Genomic DNA, 22,865 nt, shown 5'->3' with positions numbered 1-22,865 from the left:
CTCAGGGTATATTGTGACACACCAGTGGAGCAGTCCCAGTCTATATTGTGACACACCAGTAGAGCAGTCCCAGTGTATATTGTGACACACCAGTAAAGTAGTCTAAGTGTATATTGTGGCACACCAGTAGAGAAGTCTCAGTGTATATTGTGGCACAACAGTAGAGTGGTCTCAGGGTATATTGTGACACACCAGTGGAGCAGTCCCAGTCTATATTGTGACACACCAGTAGAGCAGTCTCATGTTATAGTGTGACACACCAGTAGAGCAGTCCCAGTGTATATTGTGACACACCAGTACTGCAGTCCCAGTCTATAGTGTCACACACCAGTGGAGCAGTCCCAGTCTATAGTGTGACACACCAGTGGAGCAGTCCCAGTCTATAGTGTGACACACCAGTGGAGCAGTCCCAGTCTATAGTGTCACACACCAGTGGAGCAGTCCCAGTCTATATTGTGACACACCAGTAGAGCAGTCCCAGTGTATAATGTGACACACCAGTACAGCAGTCCCAGTTTATAGTGTGACACACCAGGCGAGCCATATCCCATAGCAAGGAGGGTATAGTCTGCCTGTGTAGTATCTAATTACTAATGTACCCATAGCATATCTGTTATATATACGCATATATATATATATATATATATATATATATATATATATATATATAGCATATATTAGTGTCAGGTGAATAAATAAGCTAGTTCCCTTTATTCTCCATGTATCTGATGAGGGCTGAGAGCTGCTATCCCCTGCCTGTCATCCTCCTCTAGCTGTAACTATGGAGCTTTGTTTTGTTTTCCACACGTGCTGCTGTATATCTCCAGCTCCCACGTAAGCCCCGCCCATATGACCGCGTAGTCCCGCCCACCCGCGTTGTGCCCCGCCCCTGTCATAGCGATGTGTGCGGAGGAGCCGGTGATTTTCCACCATGCTGTCACTAGTTCCCCTCTGGAGCCCGGAGGTTTCTTCTCCCAGTGATCGCTGAGCAGCTGCCGGGAGCGCACAGGAGCCGGACCGGAGAGCTGCACACTGACCCTGGAGCTGGAGCACGGAGAGCCCAGGTGAGAGGGGAGCTGGGGAGGATGCTGAGCCTGCGGCTGCCTGCTCCGCGCCTGTGTACTGCCCTCATACAGCATCCATCATACAGCATATAGCACTCATACAGCATATAGCACTCATCATACAGCATATAGCACTCATACAGCATATAGCACTCATCATACAGCATCCATCATACAGCATATAGCACTCATCATACAGCATATAGCACCTACTACACTCATCATACAGCATATAGCACTCATCATACAGCACTCATCATACAGCATATAGCACTCATCATACAGCATATAGCACTCATCATACAGCATGTAGCACTCATCATACAACATGTAGCACTCATCATACAACATATAGCCCCTACTACACCCATCATACAACATGTAGCACTTATCATACAACATGTAGCACTCATCATACAACATACAGATCCTACTGCACTCATCATACAACATATAGCACTCATTATACAACATATAGCATCTACTACACTCATCATACATGTAGCACTCATCATACAACATATAGCACCTGCTGCACTCATCATCCAACATACAGATCCTACTGCACTCATCATCCCACATACAGATCCTACTGCACTCATCATCCAACATACAGATCCTACTGCACTCATCATCCCACATACAGATCCCACTGCACTCACCATCCCACATATAGATCCCACTGCACTCATCATCCCACATATAGATCCCACTGCACTCATCATCCCACATACATATCCCACTGCACTCATCATACAACATATAGAACTTGCTGCACTCATCATACAACATACAGATCATGCTGTGTGTATCACCCAGTATACAGGACTTATCAGACTCATCATCCAGCAGACAGACCCTGCCGCATGCATTTCCCAGTATACAGGGCCTGCTGCAATCATCATCACCGCCGTGCACCAGGTGGGGGCAATTTCTATGGCAGATGAGGTGAGCTGAACTTCTCATTTGTGAGCGCTACTGTAGTCATCATGCAACATACTGCACTTAACACTCAACATACATGATCTGCTGCACTCATCCAGTATATAGAAACTACTGTATGTATACTGCTCTCATTATGCCTCTGTTGTACATATACTACACTCATCATCCACTAAACAGGACTTACTGAACTTATCTATCATAGGAAACCTAATCTACATATACTGTATTCATTATCTAGCATGCAAGACCAAACCTACATATACTGTATTTATTACCCAGAATACAGGACCTGCTGTATTTATACTGTATTCATTATCTACCATGCAAGAAACAACATACATATACTGTATTTATTACCCAGCATACAGGACCTACTGTACATAAAATATATTCATTATCCAGCATGAAAGACCAAATCTACATATACTCTATTTCCCAGCATGCAGGACCTACTGTACATATACTACATTCATCACCAGCATGCAGGACCTACTGTACATATACTACATTCATCACCCAGCATAAGGGATCTACTGTACATATACTACATTCATCACCCAGCATGCGGGACCTACTGTACATATACTACATTCATCACCAGCATGCGGGACCTACTGTACATATACTACATTCATCACCCAGCATAAGGGACCTACTGTACATATACTACATTCATCACCAGCATGCGGGACCTACTGTACATATACTGCATTCATCACCCAGCATAAGGGACCTACTGTACATATACTACATTCATCACCAGCAGGCAGGACCTACTGTACATATACTACATTCATCACCAGCAGGCAGGATCTACTGTACATATACTACATCACCAGCAGGCAGGACCTACTGTACATATACTGCATTCATCACCAGCATAAGGGACTTACTGTACATATATTACATTCATCACCAGCATAAGGGACTTACTGTACATATACTGCATTCATCACCAGCATAAGGGACCTACTGTACATATACCACATTCATCACCCAGCATGCAGGACCTACTGTTCATATACTACATTCATCATCAGCATGCAGGACCTACTGTACATATACTACATTCATCACCAGCATGCGGGACCTACTGTACATATACTACATTCATCACCAGCATAAGGGACCTACTGTACATATACTACATTCATCACCCAGCATAAGGGACCTACTATATATATACTACATTCATCACCCAGCATAAGGGACCTACTGTACATATACTGCATTCATCACCAGCATAAGGGACTTACTGTACATATATTACATTCATCACCCAGCATAAGGGACATACTGTACATATACTGCATTCATCACCAGCATAAGGGACCTACTGTACATATACTACATTCATCACCAGCATAAGGGACCTACTGTTCATATACTACATTCATCACCAGCATGCGGGACCTACTGTTCATATACTACATTCATCACCAGCATGCGGGACCTACTGTTCATATACTACATTCATCACCAGCATGCGGGACCTACTGTACATATACTACATTCATCACCCAGCATAAGGGACCTACTGTACATATACTACATTCATCACCAGCATGCAGGACCTACTGTACATATACTACATTACATCACCCAGCATAAGGGACCTACTGTACATATACTACATTCATCACCAGCATGCCGGACCTACTGTACATATACTACATTCATCACCAGCAGGCAGGACCTACTGTACATATACTACATTCATCACCCAGCATAAGGGACCTACTGTACATATACTGCATTCATCACCAGCATAAGGGACTTACTGTACATATATTACATTCATCACCCAGCATAAGGGACATACTGTACATATACTGCATTCATCACCAGCATAAGGGACCTACTGTACATATACTACATTCATCACCAGCATGCAGGACCTACTGTTCATATACTACATTCATCACCAGCATGCAGGACCTACTGTACATATACTACATTCATCACCCAGCATAAGGGACCTACTGTACATATACTACATTCATCACCAGCATGCAGGACCTACTGTACATATACTACATTCATCACCAGCATGCGGGACCTACTATACATATACTGCATTCATCACCAGCATAAGGGACTTACTGTACATATATTACATTCATTACCCAGCATGGGGGACCTACTGTACATATATTACATTCATCACCCAGCATAAGGGACCTACTGTACATATACTGCATTCATCACCAGCATAAGGGACCTACTGTACATATACTACATTCATCACCAGCATACAGGACCTACTGTACATATACTACATTCATCACCAGCATGCAGGACATACTGTACATACACTGCATTCATCACCCAGCATGGGGGACATACTGTACATATACTACATTTATCACCAGCAGGCAGGACCTACTGTACATATACTACATTCATCACCCAGCATGGGGGACATACTGTACATATATTGCATTCATCACCCAGCATAAGGGACCTACTGTACATATACTACATTCATCACCAGCATGCGGGACATACTGTACATATATTACATTCATCACCCAGCATAAGGGACCTACTGTACATATACTACATTCATCACCAGCATGCGGGACCTACTGTACATATACTGCATTCATCACCCAGCATTAGGGACCTACTGTACATATATTACATTCATCACCAGCAGGCAGGACCTACTGTACATATACTACATTCATCACCAGCAGGCAGGATCTACTGTACATATACTACATCACCAGCAGGCAGGACCTACTGTACATATACTGCATTCATCACCAGCATAAGGGACTTACTGTACATATATTACATTCATCACCCAGCATAAGGGACTTACTGTACATATATTACATTCATCACCAGCAGGCAGGACCTACTGTACATATACTACATCACCCAGCATAAGGGACCTACTGTACATATACTGCATTCATCACCAGCATACAGGACCTACTGTACATATACTACATTCATCACCAGCATACAGGACCTACTGTACATATACTACATTCATCACCAGCATGCAGAACATACTGTACATACACTGCATTCATCACCCAGCATGGGGGACATACTGTACATATACTACATTTATCACCAGCAGGCAGGACCTACTGTACATATACTACATTCATCACCCAGCATGGGGGACATACTGTACATATATTGCATTCATCACCCAGCATAAGGGACCTACTGTACATATACTACATTCATCACCAGCATGCGGGACATACTGTACATACACTGCATTCATCACCAGCATAAGGGACATACTGTACATATACTACATTCATTACCAGCATGCAGGACCTACTATATACATACTACATTCATCACCAGCATGCAGGACATACTGTACATATATTACATTCATCACCCAGCATAAGGGACCTACTGTACATATACTACATTCATCACCCAGCATAAGGGACCTACTGTACATATACTACATTCATCACCAGCATGCGGGACATACTGTACATACACTGCATTCATCACCAGCATAAGGGACATACTGTACATATACTACATTCATTACCAGCATGCAGGACCTACTATATATATACTACATTCATCACCAGCATGCAGGACATACTGTACATATACTACATTCATCACCAGCATAAGGGACATACTGTACATATATTACATTCATCACCAGCATGCAGGACCTACTGTACATATACTACATTCATCACCCAGCATGCAGGACCTACTGTACATATACTACATTCATCACCCAGCATGCAGGACATACTGTACATATACTACATTCATCACCAGCATAAGGGACATACTGTACATATACTACATTCATTACCAGCATGCGGGACATACTGTACATATACTACATTCATCACCAGCATAAGGGACATACTGTACATATACTACATTCATCACCAGCATAAGGGACCTACTGTACATATACTACATTCATCACCAGCATGCAGGACATACTGTCCATATACTACATTCATCACCCAGCATGCAGGACCTACTATATATATATACTACATTCATCACCCAGCATGGGGGACATCATCCTGCACACCAGCCACAGTCAGATACACTCATCTCTACAAAAACTGCAGTATCAGACTTTGGTCATTTCTGTAACTAGCAGGCAGTGACTATAGATTGACTCTACTTCCCTCATGCACACACTATTACTTGTAGACTATAAAACAGCAAAAAAATGCTATAAATTGGCCATTTGCAGAACAATATGAGAAGCCTGAATATTCTTCCATGGTATTAGTGCAGTAATAACCTGAGATAACCTGCTGCACTGGTCAATCTGGATTACACAGAGCCCCATTCATACAGAGCATGGTGACCTCCTGCCCCCTGGCAGAGATACCAGTCTTATCTATACAGCGATAAAGAGAGCTCAGCACTGTGGGTCCTGGCCTGTGAATACTATCACGATAATACAGAGTATCATAAGCATTGCCCTAGCTGTTAGTTGCAGATAGTTTCTAGTAGAAAACACAATAGATTCAGATATAACAAGGCTGAGTTTTTCTTTTGGCACAACATGGTGGTAGATATATGTTAATGTTATACAGCATCTTATAGTTTCTTGTTAACCCATTCAGCTCTGCTACATATGTGTTTTGTTGCCTGTTGTATACAGTACTTGCTTTAGCAGCAGGAGTGCAGTGGGTTCTATGATGGGAGAATAAGCCCACACTCACATAGTAGTTAGTTAATACAGTTTACTTTAAGTAATAAAATCTAATACAAAAAAGTAAGGTGTTTTTTTGTGAAGTGGATTATCAAAATATTGCCATTCTCCCAGTATTTTTGTATTTTTTTTTTTACTGCATTCACCATGCAGTATAGCTTTCATGGAATAGCTTTATAGTTCTGCCACATCACCAAATATGTAAAAGGACTGTAGTACTATTGTAGAGCTGTGTATTATGCCTGGTAAACCAATGTATAAAGCTTTGCCTGCAGCACAGCCTTTAACTTGTGATCCACTGTTGTAGAGTACGTTCTATTATGAGAGAAAAAACAAAAATTTTGCATAGATCAATAGTAAAAGTGAATATAAAAAAACTTATCAAGCACCTTCCCTTCCCTGCTATACTGTCTTCTCAAATCAGCTCAGTACAGTCCTGTAACTAACTCAGGGATCAAGTTAAAAGCAAGGCAAGTCTATGGTGGTGGGAGGGGGAATGACCGGATAAGAAGGCAGAGGCAGAGACAGCTCTGTAAGTACACCCTATTACACAAAATGATTATCGTTCGTATTTAGGCGATAATTGCCTCGTGTAATAGAAGACAACGATCAGCTGACATGAATAATGTGGACTGATCATTGTCTTTCAACATGTTGAAAGACGAAAGACTAAGATCTGCTGCAGTCGCTCTGCGGGAATAGGAGCAGCAGCAGCAGACCTACCTTCTATGGGCTGCTCGGACGATCTAGCGATCACTCAGACAGCTCCCCGCGCCCTGGCTCTTACCTGCTCGCTACTAATGTGTGTATTAGCACCAGCAGCGAACGGGGAATGAGGAGGAAGCGAGCACTGAGAGCTCTTACCCCAGGGCTTTATACACAGTTTAGATTGCTCACTACATATGATGTCTTCCACGCTTCTGCTTTTTAGGCTGTATATAAAGACAGTGCAGGACCTTGGAATATTACAAGAGAGTGGTACAGGTTAAAGACCACTGATTTGCCATAAAATGGATGGAAAAAAACTGATTGCAAAAACGCAGTGTGAACTCAGCCTTAGTTTGCTGAGCAGAAATCTGCACAAAAATGCCATATATAAGATCTATATGATGGCTAGGTATATTGCTTATGCTCATGTAGGCACATGTCAGCTTATCCTAAAAAGTCACCTGAAACGATTGTGTGTGGATCTCTTTATTCTTGTATCATGTAACCTACTGTGCAACAGCTGTGCTGTCTGTGTTATGGCAATAAAGCAATATGGTTTATATAATACTGCAGGTAGAGATTAGGTAGTGCCAGTAAATGTGGGAACACAACCATACAGGTGCACAGAACAGAATGTATCAGTCACGCTGTGACTTGTTTCGCTAAGTAATGGCCAAAGGATTCCCCAATTTTCAAAGAAAATTATTACAATGTTCATTTAAACCAGCTGACAAGTGTCCATGCATGCTGGGAGTTATAGTGTTATAAGAGAGTGGTACAGGTTGAAGACCACTGAGTTACATGTTGACATAATTTAATAGGCATGCTATAGAGTACATATACTGGTCTGACTATGGGTATGCATGTTACATTCGGTACCAGGACTGGCAGTGAAAATGTCTGCTGTTTGCAGTGAGCTTACAGTGCCACACACTGGATCCTAGAAGTCAGAATTGTCGCTGTCTGGCCACTGCTCAACCTAACATTCTGTTGTTCACTATGTCGCCCCACACTATGTTAGTTGAGGCTGGCAGTCATCCAGTAAGAGGGGGCTGATCACAATTCTAGCCACAGTAAATGGACTTTTTCTTTTAATTATTGCCATAGAGTTCCAATAGCGTTTAGCTGTCATTTTTTACAGTTTGGGGTGTGGGTTAATTGATCACGTAAATGCGACATATTTAGAGGGCCATTTTCAATATTTCTAGCCATACTAAGAATTTAGTGACAGTTGATGCGTGACTTGGGATTTTCATTTGATAAACATTGAGCCATTATGGGGCACATGTATGAAAAGGCGTAACTGCCTTTTTAAAGCGCAGATGGGGCAGATTGGCATAATAATATTTGCAAATGGTATTTTTGCAAATTTTTTTTTGCATCTGCGCTACCTTTGCCAGTGGGGCGGAGAGGGGGCGTCACAGGGGTGCGGCAGCACGCAGAGGGGGGTCCAGTGGAAAAATGATACTGAGACCTATGCCAGCTCTGAGCTGGCGTAGGTTTCAAAATTTTTGCACGGACAGGCTCCATGCTACCGGGATTTATGTAGAGGCAATGTGCCTCTACATAAATCCCCGGAGCTGCGGGAACATTTATAAGCCCGGCGTAAAAAAACGCCGGACTTCATAAATATCCCCCTATGTGTTCTGAATGGCCAAATGGGTCAGAGCAGTTGAATGAATTTTGCTCCAAATTCAGTAATGCCCATGCTAAATTCTTGTGAATATGAAAAAAAGTTGAAGCCTTTGGGGTCAAAAGTGTTGAAAGTGAGAGGATTTGATAGACACAATCTTTTTTTCTCTTGGTAGAAGCCATCAGACGTACATAGAACCTTGTGTGAGAGGTGGCGATGAAGTGCAGTAATGGCTGCATTGCATCCCTCGGATTTATCCTCAGCCGTGAGCTGCCTTACACTTTTATTCTATGTTTATAGTGCTATGTATTGGTGGCAGCACAGACGTCCAGGTCATCCATTGTCATGGAAACCGCCATGCTCTCCCACTCATTTTCATTTTGAATGATGGCTCCCACGCAGAAAACCGTCTATTCCGCCGCTGTAGTGTCTTCATCTAAATGTAACCGATATCACACTTTATCATTGTAAAGTCTAATACTTTCTAGCAGACTTTAAATTCTTCACTATTTTTAATATCTCTGCTTACTGTTAAAGCAATGTGTTTTTTTTCTTATTTGAGACAAGTATAGACCCTATGGTTCTGTTCACATATGTCCTTATTATGGCCTAAGTGTCAACTTGATGCAAGAAACCAAAAAGTCTTTATGGAAGGTCCCTTTCAGTGAAGTTCCCACCAGGCATGGCTGTCATCATGTTTTACTGCAGCCGGCCACTTCCTCCATCAAGGTTTTGTTTCTGCTATATTTATATTGAAAAGGGAAGTGGTTTTGGTTCCACAGCACTGTGTGTTGGGCTGTAAATTTCCATTAGACCTTACATTATGTGCTCATTTGTTACTGAATAAAGCAGTTAATAGGTAAAGCTGAGGCCATGAATGTTTACAGGAAAGACTAGGCCTCAGTATAAAAACTGCTGAGGTGTTGCTCGTAGCAACCAGTCAGAATCATACTAGGCCCTATTCACACTGTCATAGGTATACATTGAGGTAATTCCCTGATGGATTTGTCGAGCTTATAGCTATAATAGATGTCACTTAGTGGACTCCATCATACTTAGACTCTAAACCTAAAAATGAATTCTGCTATAAATGTTTTTTCACACTACTTTAAGAGATACCCCTTATTGGCACCAATCACACATATGGTCCCCTGTTGAAAAAACCTATACTGAACAGTATATATTTGAGGAATTGGTCTGTACCATTACACTAAGCAAACAATGATGGATACTACCTTACCCAATGGATGCCAAAAATTACAATTTTTGGTATCTTTCAGGTAACAGGAGTCTATGCATCCATTTAAACTCAGTCTGTCAGCCCATCTGGTCTCTACCAGTTGCAGACATGGTGGCGACAGATAATGGTGCAATAACGTGAATATTACATTATCTAAAGCTTGAGGGCCTTTGCCATCATGAAGTAAAGTTTTTATTCAGGGCTGAAGTGTCAGGGAGGCGGGGTCAAGCTGCTGAAGTGCAGAATTGCCACTTGGCTAATCTCCTTGATACCTCAGCCTGGAATAAAAATTTAGTGACTTCTACAAAGAACATCCGCTTTATAATGGTAAGGTTACTTTAATTGCACTATTATGTCAGTAGATGCATACAGCGTGCAGCTAGACAGGCAGATTCGCTTTAAAGTGTCCCTGCATTTGTGTTAAATGGACACAGCCTAACTTTCAGTGTGTTTTTTTTTTTTTTTTTTTTTTTGCTGCAGTTATATTGTCCAATATTGTTTTTTCCTGTAGGAGGTTGTGTAGCTGCATTTGAGGCAATATCCACATTGCTGTAGAAACTATGACAGCCATACTGTCACTTTTATAGAAAGTACGAATGAGACAGGGAAATATCTCAAACTAATCTTAAGCGTAGCTTCACACGTATCGGATCCGCAGCAGATTTCACGCTGCGAGTTTGCAGCGAGATCCGCTGTGGATCTGGTACGTGTGAAACTACCCTAAGTATGTAGCGTGTATTGTTCCATACAAAGGAAGAGAATGTTTTAGCGGCACTTCACCATAAAATTTCACCTTTATTAGATCCAACACATGCTTCACATGACACTGAGAGGACGCTCCCTCCCCACCGACGTTTCACGCCTGCCTGGCGCCTTCTCACGGCATCGTGAGGATGCCGTGAGAAAGCGCCAGGCAGGCGTGAAACGTCGGTGGGGAAGGAGCGTCCTCTCAGTGTCCTGTGAAGCATGTGTTGGATCTAATAAAGGTGAAATTTTATGGTGAAGTGCCACTAAAACATTCTCTTCCTTTGTATGGATCAAGTTGTACCACTGTTAGGCTGAGCACCACCTACACTGATACGGGAGGGAAAAAGGTCCCTTATAGAACCTCCAGACTGGGACCTGTAGTGCCGGTGATTCTTTGCAACTGTGTGTAGCGTGTATTGTACAAGCGATCACATGCCTCTAGTGAGAGTAAAAAAGTCTGAAAAAAAAGTTTAATAAGGATTAAAAAACTAAATATTGAGGCTAGGTTCCCACTACAGGAACATAGAGGGGAAATGTGTCTGTCTTTATTGACAGCAACTAATAATGATCATGATCATTATTAGCGTTCGTGAATATTCCGAGACAGCCACCTTTCCCAAAACCTAAAGGTTTAAATCACACCCTTTACCCATTTATCATGTTAAAAAAAAAAAATCAATGGTATCATTGTTGTTTGGCGCTCTAACAAAAATACTATAAAAAAAAAGCAAGCTGTCAATACAGAAATGTGAACAGAAAATAAAGATTATGACTTTTGAAAGTTAAAGATTAAAAAATGAATTTGTTGCTGTTAAATTCTTTATAAAACAATCCAGTGAATAAATACAAAAATTAAAGGGGTTGTCGTGCCAGAACATAGTAAAGTGGTATACTTATCTGGACTGCTCCAGTGCCGTTACCCGTTTCCGAGCACCTTTGCTGAAGGCTTCTTAACTAGTTCAGCTGATGTTACCTGTGACAGGAGATGCCTTCTCAGTGGCTGGTCAGTCAGTTGCTCTCCGCATGGTACATCACCTGAACTAGCAAAGAAAAGGATTGCAGAGACTGGGCAATAGGGGGAAGGGGCTAGGTAAGTGTACCCCTTTGATAATAAGAGTAGAAAGTGGGGTGTATACTAGAGAATAATCCTCTTTCACTAGAGTACTTACATCTTGAAGTAAGTCAATGACCTTGGGGAGCAAATGTTTGGTGCCCTTTGCAATGGTTTGTCATGGTATGCCATTGTCTCGGGAGCAAAGAAGGCCCTGTGCCCATTGATCTGTTATCAGATCATTTCTTCCTTGATGGTTTTATGCCCCTATGGGGGTCACCGCCATGGCCCTATTCCACTCATGCACTCTTGGCTGCCTGCACCACTTGTTCCTAAGCTATGGTGGGACCTACATCTTAACCACCATTGATGTCATGATGATCAGTCAGTGTTGGATCTATCCCCCTACAAAAATAAGGTATTGTTACCTATTCTATTATCGTCCATTAGCTTGCTCTGGCTTTGCTTCTCTGATCGCCCAGCTCATACTGCTGTAGCCCCCACCAAGCAGCTCCAACCTCCATGTCATAAACGCTCTGGCTGCAGAAGGGTTAGTGACAGGCAGATCCACTAACACTTCCTTCATTGCCATTTGTTGTAATTATCATTAAGGAACATTTCTTTGGCTGTGGGTGTTGTAGAAACATCAATAAAAGATAATTGTGTCTCCAGGGATGTGACGATACAGGTGCAGAGCTGCCACATATGTGAAGGTGAACACTGACATAACATCTGCAGGATAAACTACTGGTGCCAGATATTGTATCACACATAGTGGTGACTGTTCTTTCCTATGCAGCAGGGTCTACAACTGCAGTAATTATTTTTGGATACAATGTGTCAAGAAAGATATAATATCAGTCTGTGCTCCCAGGAGGAGTGGTAGAAGGGAACTGACAACTGTGCTAAGCAGTTGTGGTTGTCACGTAATGAGTACCACTCTCCTGCTTCTATAATAGAAGACCAAGGGTTAATGCTTGGGAGGAGCAAACGAGCGCTGGCAGTGCTTGTTTGCTCCTCGTTCCCCGCTCCCTGCTGCCGATACCACACGTGGTGGCAGCAAGTGGGTAAAGGCTGTATTCCATGGGGCGACTGGAGGATTAAAGAGCGCTGTCAGCGCTCATTTGTTCCTTGTTCCCTGCTCGCTGCTGTTGCTATTACACAAGGTGGCAGTGAGCGGGTGAGTCCGGGGGAGGGGTGGGGTGTCGCAGGGAGCTACAGGGGGGGCTGCCCGGGTGATCGCTAGATCATCCGGGCAGACCATAGCATATAGCAGTGGTCTGCTGCCGCCGCTCCTATTCCACAGGCTCCTATTCCATGGCATTTGGGGGGACATTTATTAAGACTCATACTCCAGTCTTAGATAAAGCACTGCCCCCATTTTACTAGCTAGATTTACTAAGAGGCGCACGCCTGAGGCATTGCACAAAAAGCAGGTATTTATTATTATTGAAGGAGAAGTCCAGCGAAAAGTATTGTATTGCCCCCCCCAAAAGTTAAACAAATCACCAATATACTGTACACTTATTACGGGAAATGCACATAAAGTGCTTTTTTTCCCTGCACTTACTACTGCATCAAGGCTTCACTTCCTGGATAAAATGGTGATGTCACTTCCTGGATAAAATGGTGATGTCACGACCCGACTCCCAGGGCTGTGCGGGCTGTGGCTGCTGGAGAGGATGATGGCAGGGGGACACTGAGGGACACAGGACACTGGAGGGACACTGAGCATCCCTCTGCCATCATCCTCTCCAGCAGTCACAACCCGCACAGCTCTGGGAGTCGGGTTGTGACATCACCATGTTATTCAGGAAGTGAAGCCTTGATACAGTAAAAAGTGCAGGGGGAAAAGCACTTTAAAGCATTTCCTGTAATAAGTGTATATTGGTGATTTGTATACATTTTGGGGGGCAATACAATACTTTACTAAACATTTTCGCTGGACTTTCTCCTTTAAGCATGACGGGAGCTGAGATGACTATTACATTGAGCTATAATGTTATATCTGACAGTGAAGTTTGGTATTTGTTTCCATTTTCAATGCTGCCCTTGGTGTGACTGGACATGATGAAACTCACAGTCAGCACAAAATATGTTATTTCCAATACTGTATATGCAATCTTTTTGTGTAATGTCGCTATAGGATACTGTACTGTCAGACCTCAGGGTGTTCCCTTCCCGTTTGTTAGAGTCTGTGTCTATATCAGCCCATGTTCTCTTCTATTTTCATCAGGTACAAAAATGTCCAACAAGGAGAAACTGCAGTATTTGAAGGACTTTCACAAAGACATCCTGAAGCCCTTTCCAGGCAAAAGTCCAGGGACACGTCCTGAGGATGAGGCAGATGGGAAGCCCCCACAAAGGGAGAAGTGGGCTAGTAAGATCGACTTTCTGCTCTCTGTGGCTGGAGGATTTATTGGTCTCGGAAATGTTTGGAGATTCCCGTACCTCTGCTATAAGAACGGTGGAGGTGAGTGACAAACAGAGAGTCTTACACAGGTGCCACAACTTCCTCTGCTTACTGTCAGTTTATTAGATCAATCTTGGTTATATCCCTGACCTAGTGCTGCCCACACAGCTCATAGGCTTATTACAGTGTATCTGTGTGCTGTTCTCTGTAGAGACACTGATACACTGCCCACACAGCTCAAAGGCTTATTACAGTGTATGGGTCCTATAACATAGGGCGATTATCTGCTGAATTGGGCAAATATCGCCCCGTGAATTAAAGACAATGATCAGCCGAGGAGCCGATTATCTGCTGATCACTGTCATTTAGCTAGTTTAAAAATCATCAACCGCCAACAGGTGTGCGGTTGACGGATGAAAGTATATAGAAAATAATACTTATTACTTACCTGTCCCCACTGCCTGGTGTCCTTCTGCCTGTTCCCCGCTCACTGCAGGCACCACTGAAGCTTTTGAAGCCATCTCTGAAGTGACAGGCTGCTCAGCCAATCACTGGCTGCAGAGCTGTCCCATCTAGGCCAGTGATTGGCTATTGGCTGTGGTGAACCCCCTCAGCCTGTAAGTGGTGGAGTGCCGCTTCTTTCCTTGGGAGAACAATCAGGGGTTCACCAAAGTCTTTTAGTTCTGAAGGAGTTTAGTAAGACGTCTCATTGTGGCTGCTTTTATTGTTTTCCAGGTGCCTTTTTAATCCCATATTTCATCTTCCTGTTTGGAGGTGGGTTACCTGTGTTCTTCTTGGAGGTTGTTTTGGGACAGTTCACATCAGAGGGTGGAATCACCTGCTGGGAGAAGATCTGCCCAATCTTCACAGGTAAGAACACCTTGTATTACAATGATAGCAGCTATTGTTCTGCCTTCACACCTGTGATATGTCTGCAGTACAGTTCTGGCAATGTCCTTACTGAAACTTGGGGTACAAAACAGTGATACACAACTACTAGAGGGTGATGGGGCAATGACACACTAATACTTGGAGGACAGGACAATGATGCTGGCATTTGGGGTACAGGAAAATGGCACTTTCTATACTTTCTCAACACATGGTAGTGCTTGAAAAAAATAAAAGGCAATAAAGAAACTACTTTACTACTACTTAAGTGATAAAGGAATTGTTGTTGCAGATTTATGTTCCAGAATAATGTAGCTCAGAAGCCATTACTAAGGTGTGGGTCAGTTAGACATGACATAACTACAAACTGACAGGGAGTAGTGGGCATCATATGAATATGAACATTACAGTGCCAGGACCGATGCCAGAATGAGGAGCTATTCTGAGTCCTGTGCATCCAACTGCTTAGTGTTGCTCGGTGCTTTAAAGACAAGGCCTTAGTATAGGGACCTCAGAGGCAGGAGCTTTTACTGCACTTGGGTTTGAATGGCTGCAGTTCAAGCTTTTTCGCTTCTGCTCCTAAGATAGTTCTGGGTTTTGACTAATGTGTAAGCGTGACCAGTGATTGGGGGGGGGGGTCAGTGGAAAAAATTACACTCTTTATGGCTGCTTTACCTATATCCAAAGGCAGGGTTTAAAGCGACCCTGTACCCACAATCTGACCCTCCCAATCCACTTCTACCTTCGGATTGCTACTTTTAATCCAAGATCTGTCCTGGGGTCCGTTCGGCAGGTGATGCAGTTATTGTCCTAAAAAACTACTTTTAAACTTGTAGCTCCATGCCCAACGGCCGGGGCTTACATTATCTGTGCCCTAACTTTGCACCACCCCTCCGTCCCTCCTCCCCACCCTCTTCATCATTAGGAATGCCACTGGAATATTTTCTCCTGTCTGAACAATGCACAGGTGCCTTAACGACCCAGCCCATGTTCAGTATTCACACAGCTGACGAATAGGAGACAATCTGCCTGGAGCATTCCTAATGATGAAGAGGACAGGGAGGAGGGATGGAGAGGTGTGCCAGCCTAATGCATACACAATCTAAGCCCCGGCCGTTGGGCACAGTGCTGCCAGTTTTAAAAGTTGTTTTTTAGGACAATAACTGCATCACCTGCCGAACGGACCGCAGGACAGATCTTGGATTAAAAGCAGCTATCCGAAGGTACAAGCGGTTTGGGGGGGGGGCAGATTGTGGGTACAGAGTCACTTTAATGGTGAAGCAACTGTAGCCACACTCTATTCAAGAACATAATGTGCACAAGCTTTACCTGACAGGGAGCGGGAAGGTGTAGTCCGGGAGGGAGTGAAACCTATAGAGACATTTATAGTTATCGCAGATATCTCATATTACTTTTAAGACTAAAATGTCACTCCATTATCTGTCAAAAGGACGCTGGTTGACCTCAGGGAGATCAACCAAAACACCGCAGAGACACCATCACATGTCTCGACGTCAGTGAACTAGCCAGACCTTCCTCCAGTAAGAAACAACCAAGCCAAAGAATGTCTCCAGTCAAGGAAACTAGGGATGGTACGAACAGAGTTCGGTTCGTACGAACCCGAACCCTCGGTAATGATTCCCGCTGTCCGCCCGCTCCGTGCCTGTCCCGCCTGGAAAACTGGGATACAGCCATAGCCATAGGCTGTATCCCAGTTTTCCAGGCGGTCCTCCCGCTGTATCCGCCCGCTGCACGGAGCGGGCAGACAGCGGGAATCCGATGCCGAGCGTTCGGGTTCATCCGAACCTCGGCGGGTTCGGACCATCCCTAAAGGAAACCACCCAAGTAAGGTATCCATCCACAGACAGCTGTTTCGGGGTAATAGCACTCATCAGTGTGAAGTAGGAAGGTCTCTGTCTCTGCCGTGTTTTTTTCCAATATCTGTCAGTCTGTCCACATATAATTATTATTTTTATATACAGTATATTTCATACTCTTATATATGGAGAAAATTGTACTCACTAGGTAAAATTATTCCTTTATTAATATACTATACTATTAAGGTAAAAAATCCAAAACACCATAAGCAAACGTGTACAATAATCAATGCGTTTCAGGCCTGCCCGCTGGCCCTTACTCATGACTCCATACATTCCATACCTTCTGCGACATTTGTGCTTGTTGGATCGGATGGCTTACATTTGCTCTTTTGTGTCACTTTCACTTTTAACCGTGTGGGTGTCCTGTTAAATCTGCCATTGTGTGGAGTCACAATAGTTCATTGTGCTGCAGTAAAATGTGGTGTGTAGTGCACTGATCATTTCTGCAGAAGGTCTGCAGAAACAATGTATCTTCATGTTAATCTGTGTATTTATAGCCATTAATATGATTATTAGGTAGATTTATAGGCTCTAATGTTTTTTTGATTTTTCTCTGCCCCAGGAATTGGTTATGCCTCTATCGTCATTGTGTCTCTTCTCAACACCTATTACATTATTATCCTGGCCTGGGGGGTCTATTATTTGTTCCAGTCTTTCCAAAGTCAGCTGCCATGGGCCCTGTGCCACCAGCCTTGGAACAAAGAGACCTGCGTGGAGGACACTTTCCGGAAGAACAGGACCATGTGGTTGTCACTGAACTCCACAAACTTCACCTCTCCAGTGACAGAGTTCTGGGAGTGAGTACATGCTTTTAATCAGTAATGAGGTTTCCAGTTGGCGCAGATAGGAGTGTAGCATTCAAGAAAAATGTAGAACAAGAGCCTAAACAAATCACTGTAGACCCATGATTGTACGCATGGCCATTGAGTTCTAATGTTGAAGGAATTTAATGATTGCATATAGAAATAATTAGCAGCTTTCTAATATACGTTGTTTCGAGCCCTTACTGTTTTTAGGGTTTCTGATTGCTGCAGATGAATGGAAATGTATTGTTTACACTCAATGGGTGGAAACCTCTCCTGAGTTGTTAATGTATGGGAGTTGTGCATTAGTGCCAGCTAGGATTGACCATCCTGCAGCCGTTGGATTCTGCATATTCTTTAAAAGGGTTATCCAGCGCTACAAAAACATGGCCACTTTTCCCCCTCTCTTGTCTCCAGTTCAGGTGTGGTTTGCAATTAAGCTCCATTTACTTCAATAAAACTGAGTTTAAAACCCCATCCAATCTGGAGACAAGAGAGGGGGAAAAGTGGCCATGTTTTTGAAGCGCTGGATAACCCCTTTAAGAGGCGGGTGCTTTATAATAAAACCCAAACACAGTTGCCTTTGCTGCTACTGTCTTTGTGCTGCATGACCAAATCTACGCTCTCTGGGCCAATATACTTCAAACAAGTTAATGGCATGAACTATTGAAAATCTGGAGGCCCTGCCCACTCTTCCAAGTCCTGAGGGTGCCATAAACCCATCAAAAAAGCTGAGACATTTTGCACAAACATTCTTTACTTGCAGTACATTAAAATGCCAGGCCCTGGTTGTGCCACAGTTGCCACTGCATTCTGTCTGACTCCTTCAGGGAGAAATTCACATGTTGACACATAAGGGGCAGTCATTGGTTGTCCCCTGATCTCACTCTGCATCCTCTCCTTCTTTTCCACCCTCCACATTTTCACTTTGAAAGGAATCTGTCAGCTGTACAAGGAAACACACGGTACCTTTCATATATCTACCTGTTCTTCCAGGATGTAGAGAAATGCTTTTATTCTCTGGTACAAGGAGTCAAAGAGGCTTTCCCAAGCTCCTGAATAGCTATAAGGCGTATTGTCTCCTCTCTCCTCCCTCCCTGTTTTCTTGACACCTGGAAGCTTAGGCCCAAGCAGGGTCAGGTATGGGAGGGGGAGGCAGGAGGTGTCTCTTCTTACTATATAATAAAAGCATTTTTCTACATTGTGGAATCACAGACAGATATATTGCCTTTAAAGTAGGTTATAGATGGTCAGTAAGCTTTTCTAGACCTCCCAATGTCTAGGTAAGCTGTGTGACAGGTTCCCGAAAGCCATAGTAACATTTAGTTATGTGCTGCAGGTCTTCAGAAGGTTGTCGGTCCCTACTAGTCAACTTTATTTACCTTCTTTATCACTATCTAGTACATGGTATAATTGTAACTCTCTTGTCTTTGTAAATAGAGACTGCTAACACCCCCACACCCGCACCCCCAATTATAGGACACAGCTATTGTAAACATTATATAACAACGCCCTTAAGACTTTTCATATTGGTAACTTCCTTCTCTTCGCTCCATATATCCATCTAGTGATAACTCTATTTGTCCTGTAAGTTAATTATTGACTGTGACATTGGAGCCATCCCATCTTGGCTTTGGCAAACAGAGTAAGTGCCAGCTTGGCACCTGCATGGGAGCAAACATTACACATGTCCCTTCTCATGCCAAGTAGAACCGGTGCCCATTGAGGAGATTCTAGGAAATAAAATGTTCCTACTGCAACACAGGTACGATAATAATATGCTGTATTTAGCCATTCCTGTGGGAGCTGAAATGGCCGCCACACTAGCTGTCACCCAGCTTTTTCAGAAGCAGATACAGTTGCGAATGGGAAACTAGGTGGATTTACTGTTCAGAATCCTGGGAAAGTATGGTAAAAGAAACTAATTGGGGAGCTGTAACATTAGTTTATTATTTACTTCCCAGTTTTTCTAGAAGCAGGTTTATTAAAGGATTGTCAGATCGGCCGAAAGGAGCATGTATCAATGCTTAAGTGAGTATTCAGGAATTTAGATATGATTGGTGGGAAGTGTAATTGAAAGAATGTAAGTTGTCACTCATCTTTCTAGGAAACAGATATAATTATAACCTGGCATGTAGCAATGTACCATGTGTCTAGGAAAGACTGGCGACTTTCCCTCTTGGGGACTGTGCTAAAAATCTATACTAGACTGTACTGAAAATGTCACCCAGAACTAGACATGGCTAGTACACAGCTGAATAGAATTGATAATATCTTGATATTCGAGAATGACATAAGGACTGGGGGGACACCTTTATCCGCTCACCATCATAGAGGTTCACTTATGTTGCATCCCTGTAAGTTGTACCTATGTCCTTTTCTGTGTCACACGATATATTGTATTTATTTGGATATTAATAGACAGCGGGAGCCATCTGCTCTTTATGGCCACGGCGTCTTACTGTCCAGGAAGTTGGAAGATAAATAGTGTAGATCTAAAATAGATTCTGCAAGCTTTGAAGTTCTAATCCCCCTTGTTCTGTGCAGCTTTGAAAGCGGCAGTGTCTTTAAAGTCAAATTATCAAATCAGGTTATTGAATTGGAAACATTTATCAGAACTGACGCTAGGGAGGAATGGAGGAGATACCATGTAACCAATCAGATTTCTGCTCTTATTCTTGAGGAAAGTGGGGAAATGAAAGCAGCAACCTGGTTTTCTTTCAGTTTACAACATGGTGACCAGCTGTCTTTTTTTCAGCCTAATGCATCTATTGGTTTGTCTCATTTTTTACTTTTTGGAAACTTCTTTACTTTCTTCTTTACTAGGGATTTTTGGGCCTTAAAGGGAAACTCCAAGTGCCTTGACGGAAGTAAAGTGGCCCCTGTACGCCACTGGTTGAATGAGCTTTTGTTTTCCTGGTTTTCATTGAATGGGAAGTTTTCCTGACAGTGGGGACTATTACCTGTTTATAGATAGTACATTCTAATATTTGCAGCTTAAATGGCAGGAAAAACCAGATCTACTAGCAGCAATGAGCCTACTTGCTGATGATTTCTACATTATAACAGAAAATATATTGACCAAATCAGACGCACAAGCTGGATTTTACAGATGACAGCGCCAATGTTTATTAATGGCTCTGAGCAAATTACATATGTGGGGATGTAGCGTTCCATCGAGTTTGTTTATTTCACATTAGATTGTGGTCAGACAAAGCTCTGTGAGGACCTGCAGATGTTCAGGAAATCAGGGTCAGCATGGACGAGGTTACAGCCGCTCTCTCACGAGCTGCTCTGTAACATAGTTGGAATGTGTTTGTTTGTGGTTACTTCAAGACTCTGTGATATGCAACAGTAAAGGAAAAACTTATAAAAGGAGGAAAATCAAACTTAAAGTTGATAACAAGAATTATCTCCTTCTGGGATAGGTAGAGCCAATATGGCTGCCGTTATAACTTACATTAGTGTTACTTCTAGTTTTCCCAGATGCCCGGTTATAATTTTTTTCTTTTAGGAGCAGGGATTTATTTCTGCCTGACCAGTGTGAATTGCCATTCAGGATTTTGGAAAAGTTTGTTGACCCCAAAATGACCACAATTACAGCTCCCACAAGGAGTGTGTGAATATATATGACTACAGATGTAGCATTTGAGACCCTCGTAAAGCTACATGACAACCATTAGAAATATTAGACTGTGAGTTCCTGGGACCATGGACCAAGGTTTCCCCCCCCCCCCCTTGTAAATACTATGGTCTTGCTGAACACTTCTTCTGTCTTGATTCTCGTTTCTCTGAAGTTGGCAGAGTGTCTTGCTTTGTGGCGCAGGAGGGTCAGGTCTCTGCCAGACATTCCAGGCATTTGTTGGGGGAACATCCTGCCAAAGGGAAGCTTTAAAATTAAAGCCAAAGGCTGTGGTTAATGGTCGGAGCATTAGAGCCTTAATGAGCACAAAAAATAACATCAAATTAACATTAGTCTTCAGTAATATGGCTGCCTGACAGACAGCACAGTGACGCCTGCTGTCCAGTCATGCACTGCCTATGACAGCTGCTTGGCTAGATCATGTCACTAGCGGTCAAGTGTGGGTCCCCAGCTCGGGTTTTGTCAATTCACCAACCTCATGACTGAAGGTGTGATAAATAAGTGCTGGAGCTTCTAGTCAGGATTGCGGTAGCATCTAAGTATATTCCTATGATACGGCCCCCATATCTTCTTTATACCTTTGGCATATAAATGCCAGGATTGTATGACAAAAGCAGATAAAGGGGGGGGGCAGTGAAGGGAGATGTAACTTGCCATTCAGGGTGTCTGGAAAGGTGAGTGAACACCCAGGTACAGTAGAACCACTGTTTCCCATGAAGGATTTTGCTCACCTGATAAAGAGAACACATCCTTACATGATACAGAGAGATGTTTAACTAAGTGTTGATTTATTTTTCTATACTGACTGTTTGCTTTTGAGGTAATTGTGATTTTATGTTTTCTTTTAGATATAAAGTTCTTAGCTTATCAAAGGGAATTGATGATGTCGGTGTAGTGAAGTGGGACCTGGCTCTGTGTCTCCTGCTCACTTGGATCATCTGCTTTTTCTGTATATGGAAAGGTGTTCGCTCCACGGGGAAGGTGAGAAAGAACATGGCTTCGTTCTAATATTGGACTTTAACAGTTATTATGTAAGAACAAGTCACATATGAAGCCTTCCAGTCAGAAAGTAGTCAGCCCCAGCTGCTGTATAAGTTCAGGATCTGTACTCTGTTAACCATATTTTTATTGATGGGCCCAGTTACCTATAGGTAAAGAGTCAGGTCAGG

The 22,865-nt window shown here is 42.9% G+C and overlaps 1 protein-coding gene across 1 annotated transcript in view; it reads left to right on the top strand.

Moving 5' to 3' along the window:
* Positions 1 to 899: 899 nt before the first annotated feature.
* Positions 900 to 22,865, top strand: part of SLC6A6 (solute carrier family 6 member 6) — a 34,394-nt gene continuing 12,428 nt past the window's right edge. Inside the window, exons 1-5 of the mRNA XM_069966704.1 lie at positions 900 to 1,064; positions 14,306 to 14,542; positions 15,218 to 15,352; positions 17,813 to 18,047; positions 22,545 to 22,677. Of these exons, the coding sequence (XP_069822805.1) occupies positions 14,314 to 14,542; positions 15,218 to 15,352; positions 17,813 to 18,047; positions 22,545 to 22,677 (732 nt within the window). The 5' untranslated portion in view covers positions 900 to 1,064; positions 14,306 to 14,313. The remainder of the gene's footprint in view (positions 1,065 to 14,305; positions 14,543 to 15,217; positions 15,353 to 17,812; positions 18,048 to 22,544; positions 22,678 to 22,865) is intronic.

The sequence above is a fragment of the Dendropsophus ebraccatus genome, chromosome 4 (genome assembly GCF_027789765.1).
Source record: "Dendropsophus ebraccatus isolate aDenEbr1 chromosome 4, aDenEbr1.pat, whole genome shotgun sequence".
Lineage (NCBI taxonomy): Eukaryota > Metazoa > Chordata > Amphibia > Anura > Hylidae > Dendropsophus > Dendropsophus ebraccatus.
This window is presented reverse-complemented; position numbering and strand designations above follow the sequence as displayed.